Here is a 5,272-nt window from a genome sequence, read left to right as displayed (position 1 = left end):
CTGTGGTATAACTAAATTTAATTTTCTTACATTTTTTGCAAAATTCACAAGAGCTCATCAGTCGTCATAATGTTTACACCAGTGCATGTTTCTACAGTGACTATATTATGGGACTGGTAGAGTAAACCCATGGACCACGCAGCCGCATTTTCAATCTAAAAACCTGAATTCAAAGAATTATACACTCCACTCCACTCTTTCTATTCATCTATAACTTTTTAGCTTTCACCAATGCTAATATAGACTGTCCAACAGTGTGTGATAAAGAATTGAGAGTCGAATGTGAACTATGAGTCAAATGTATAATACTCTATGAAAAATCAGAAAAATTATTCAAATTTTTAGCCCATGAGTCTTCTGATTCGTGAAAAGAGGTTAACGTTTGACCACAGACTAACAGACATAACACTTCGAACAAATTTTCAGTAAAATCATCGTTCGGACGATTCCAGTACTTTACGTTAGTAACACCATCTGCTGCCGTGTTCGCGCTGCGTCATGTATTTCGACATCAGCGCTAGCGCTACGGCATGTGTCAAATGGGGAACCACAAAATATGTATGAGATTGCATGACAGCGCCCCAAGCGGCGTTGTCGCGCGAAGACTGTTATTGGATTGGGAATTTGAAATGATCGTTTTTTCGTGACGATGGAGCTAGGTTCCAGTGTTACGTCTGTTAGTCTGTGGTTTGACTTTTCTCGTAAGAGTTTTTATTGGAATGCATTTTTAAAAAGTGTATCAGTAATTGGTGGATGGAAAATAAAAGATAAGCATAGACTAACAGCGCAACATTGCAGCCAAGCTGCATCACCACAAAAAAACGATCATTTCAAATTTCCAATCGAATTACAGTCATCGCACGACAGCACCGTGTGAGGCGCTATCATGCAATCTCATACATATTTTGTGGTTCCCAATTTTGAAAATCGTGTGGAAAACTTTGAATCAAAATTCATTATACTACTAACGACATCTGTCGTATGGTGCCCCAGTTGCACTGCATAAATGTTACTATTTCGATACTATATCGATATCAGTGCTGACGCGAGCGCCACATAGCGATTGCATTACGTTTTACGTATGAAGCTGGCGGTTTCAGTTTTTTACACATCCTTTGGAAATAAGACAAACATCTGTTCTCTGTGCCAGTATTTAACGTTAGTAACACTAGCACCATCTGCTGCCGTGTTCTCGCTGGGTCTTTTATTTCGACATCACCACTAGCGCACGTGTATGTGTCAAATTGGGAACCAGAAAATATGTATGAGCATGACAGCGCCCCAAACGGTGTTGTCGCGTGATGACTGTTATCAAAGATGACTAGAATAAGATACCTGACTCTTGCAGTATGTATCGGACACGATTGTCGCTGCGTGTGAACGAAAGTCGAACTAATTTGTATACTGGTATTTTGATGATGACGGCCAGGTGGCGAAAGTGAAGCAATATTTTTCGATATCCTTGTATGGTCCTGCTATCTAATTTTCAATACCTTTGCACGGCGCGACAGTCTAATTTTTTAATATCCTTATATGGTGCTGTTATCTAGTTTCTATTTGTATCAGGCGGATTATACACGTTAAATCGATATTGCTAATCACCACAAAATCGTGCTTGCGGATAGCTGGCGAGACATCAGCCGCGTTCGTAAGGTTGGTTGGACTGAAGCAGGGGGATGCGCTCTCCAACTTACTGTTTAACATCGCTCTGGAGGGTGCAGTACGAAGAGCAAACGTGGATAGAACGATCATCACGAAATCTCACATGCTTCTTGGCTTTGCGGACGACATCGATATCATCGGTATCAACCGTAAGGCCGTGGAGGAGGCCTTCGTACCTTTTAAGAGGTAAGCAGCGAGATTGGGACTATTCATTAACTCTGCCAAAACGAAGTACATGGTAGCTGGCAGAGAGCGTGAGAGTCCCCGTAGTGTTGGTGCTGAGGTGGAGATAGATGGGGAACGATTTGAAGTGGTTGACGAATTCGTTTATTTTGGTACGCTTGTGACATGTGACAACGATATGAGCGTGAAGTGAAACGACGAGGTGCATCTGCGAACAGGGCTTTCTACGGACTGCGTAACCAGCTAAGGTCCCGTAGTTTGCAAACTCGCACAAAACTAGCGCTGTACAGGACGCTGATACTTCCGGCGACCCTTTACGGACATGAAGCATGGACGCTGAAGGGAGCTGATCGACGAGTGCTGGCGCAGACGCATGAATCACGAGTTGTACCAGGTATACAAACATGCTGATATAGTGAAGGTAATACAACGGGGCAGGCTTCAGTGGGCTGGACGTGTAGCCAGAATGCCTGACGAGAGAGCCGCCAAAACTATCTTCAGTAGAGAACCAGGAAGAGGCCGTCGACTCCGTGGTAGGGCTCGCACGCGGTGGATGTGCGCGGTGGCAGATGATGCACGATCTGCTGGTGTACGAGGAGACTGGAGAACGGCTGCCCAAGACAGAAGAAGCTGGACATCTCTAATTCGTTCGGCCCTAGACCGGTTAACGGTCCGTTAGCCAACAAAGTAAGTAAGTGAGTAATCACCACAATTTTATGCGCATTTAAGTAATCAGTTGGCAGCACTAACCGTTGTAAAGGTTTCGTGGGCAAAATGTATGAAAAAAATGGTATCTTGTTCTAGTAATCTTTGTTGCTGGTTACTTTTGCGGTTATACTTCAGTCCAACAGATGTTTACAAAGTACACTTGATCCGTGTGTGCATCTTTCCATACCTTAGTGTATCCGTCTTACCCGGCCTAGCGACAAACTTTTCTGACGATCGTAGCGCTCTCTGTCGAAACATTTCATGAGTTTTTCGCTGTTTTTCGGCAAAGACGACTAGAACAAGATACCTGACTCTTGCAGTATGCAGCGGACACGATTGTCGCTGCGCGTGAACGAAAGCCGAACTAATTCGTATACTGGTAATTTGATGATGACGGCAGGGTGACGAAAGATGTAGCAATTTTTATCAATAGCCTAGTATGGTCCTAGCCATCTAGTTTTCAATATCTTGATAAGGTGCTGCCCTCTAGTTTTCATTTTCATCTGGCGGACTATGCACGATAAATCGATTTTGGTAATAATCAGTTTAATGTGCATTTAAGTCATAAGATGGTGGCACTAACCATTGTAAAGGTGTCGTGGGAAGCATGAAAAAGTTGGAAGTCGGGTTCTAGTCATCTTTGTTTTCGGGAAATGAAAATTACATCAAATAACGCGTTTATGAACATATTTTTGTTTTGTTTAAAAATATGACAATTTGCTCGCTGAAAATCATGTATCTTAAAAATATTCATGAATTCATGAAAGTATCAACTGACAGGTATTAGTAGTCAGATGATCCAATAAATGACACGAAATGAATATTCCTGCACAAGTTCAACAGATAAACGCGTTAATGCACTTACCATAGCTTATTTGACAGGTTGGCGAATGACTGGACCAAAGGCGCAATATTGTTCCGATATGCGAACTATTAGCCTTTCAGCTACCGAACCACTACCTCGTGTTGGTGCCGACCGGGATGTGAGTAACTAGTAGGAACTACTGGTTGCATACTGACAGGGGAAGCGAGCTTCCCTTCTCGGAAGGAAGTTTCCTGGACACGTAACGCCACCATAAGCGCTCTAAGTGACGCACCCACAAGGTTATGTCAAAGTCCTTGTTGCGTTCGGGACTCGAAACAGTAGCACTACGTCGGTCCTCCTGCAAAAAAGTGGAGATGACCGTGGGCCTTGCAAGCCTGCACCGCGCAAAACATGAAGCAACAAACGCTATAACAGCTTGTTTGACAATGTTCTAAAATTATTACAGTTTTACTGCATATTGGTAATCTCATCTAATCAAATCTCCGTATTATGACAATTGCATTTTGTAGGTTGCGTCATACTACGCTTATCTTGGCACTGCAACACATTTCTATACAACTTATATGCAAATACGCAGTAATATTTCGCGAACGCCTCGGTATCAAATAAGATAAACTCCATAATCCTGAGTTCTTTAAAACTTCATAATTTGCAAAAAATTAATAAAGAAATGATGATAAACCTTTTTATTTTCGTAATAATTTTCACATACAAGAGTATGTTTACTTAAATTTACAATTGAAAATTTGTTGGATTCGTTATTTCTTTGAATTAATTTGCCCAAGTAATAAAAATACAATTGTTTTTTTTTTCACTACTCTACTACTTGTCATCTTCATGGACCTTCAGTTCACATAGACAAGGTAGACAAGGTTATTCAAGGTTCAGTAGACAAGGTTATTCAAGATTTAGAAACTGTTTAAGAAAGGAACATTAATTCCACTGCTAGGTAATCCATATGTTTCTTGTTCGAAATTTTATCTAATCGGATTATAGCTATCCCTATTTAAACAGTAATCCAGCACCCGTGAGCCTCGAGTACCCAACAGTACGTATTACCAACATGTTCAAGTTCCTCGCCATCGCTGTCGTAATCCCGGTTCTGGCTCTGGCCAATCCGACTCCCTACCGTACATGTAAGTAGAATCGAGTCATAAGTCATGATCTAACCAAGCAGAATTCTAACTCACAGTTGTTTCTTGAAATCCAACAGGTCCCAATGGGGCCCCAACACCAGCGACCTTTTCGGTTGGAGACTGCACTGCTTTACCATGCACGATCGTTCGCGGAGAGGCTCTATCGGCTTGGGGTTTGGATATAATCAGCCCGGCGTCAACGTCCACCGTCGAGGCCTACATAGAAGTAACTCTGGCTGGATTGGATCTGGATTTTCCAATACCCGAAGATCTGATAGATGCCTGTGCTAATGGAATCACGTCTTGTCCACTTGTTGAAGGCCAGTCGTTCGATTATCACTTCCTCGACGAAAACATGAATCTGCCGCTGGGAGGTATCACTGTTCAGATCCGCGTAGGACTACGAGATGGCGCTACGGAAATTTCGTGCATTGAGTTCGATGGAAATATTGTGTAGACATTTTCAATAGGACAATTGACTGGAACTAAAATCGGTTAAGCATCATTAAACCGTTTATTTTTGTTTAACTTGTTTTGTTTTTGTGACTCTTTCGTGATAATTTGCCTAAATAAGAAAACAAAAAAAAATATCGAAGTTCTATCTCTGACACTTGACTGGTTACTTTGGAGAACCCATTGCTCTATTTTTTTATGTATTACTTTTGCATAAACTTTTTTATTCATACCGAAAAGAAATTGAAAAAAACCAAAATCCATCACTTAAAAGTAAATTACCAACTGACCGCATTGACAGAGC

General features: G+C 41.7%; 1 protein-coding gene across 1 annotated transcript; it reads left to right on the top strand.

The window, feature by feature from the left end:
* The first annotated feature begins 4,426 nt into the window (after nt 1–4,426).
* On the top strand, nt 4,427–5,043 carry LOC129718687 (uncharacterized). Its single transcript, XM_055669716.1, has 2 exons — nt 4,427–4,515; nt 4,593–5,043. Exons 1-2 carry the CDS (start codon nt 4,443–4,445, stop codon nt 4,970–4,972), a joined length of 453 nt encoding a protein of 150 aa, XP_055525691.1. The 5' UTR covers nt 4,427–4,442; the 3' UTR covers nt 4,973–5,043.
* Nucleotides 5,044–5,272: the final 229 nt, after the last annotated feature.

Source organism: Wyeomyia smithii, chromosome 1, assembly GCF_029784165.1.
Source record: "Wyeomyia smithii strain HCP4-BCI-WySm-NY-G18 chromosome 1, ASM2978416v1, whole genome shotgun sequence".
Taxonomy (NCBI): domain Eukaryota; kingdom Metazoa; phylum Arthropoda; class Insecta; order Diptera; family Culicidae; genus Wyeomyia; species Wyeomyia smithii.
The sequence above is the reverse complement of the archived record's forward strand: the minus strand, read 5'-3'. Positions and strand labels throughout refer to the sequence as shown.

What these genes read in the sequence shown, in the direction of transcription:
- LOC129718687 (XM_055669716.1), top strand. Translation starts at nt 4,443, where the DNA reads ATGTTCAAGTTCCTCGCCATCGCTGTCGTAATCCCGGTTCTGGCTCTG. An exon ending in TCCGACTCCCTACCGTACAT is followed by an intron (nt 4,516 to 4,592) that starts GTAAGTAGAATC and finishes GAAATCCAACAG; the next exon opens with GTCCCAATGGGGCCCCAACA.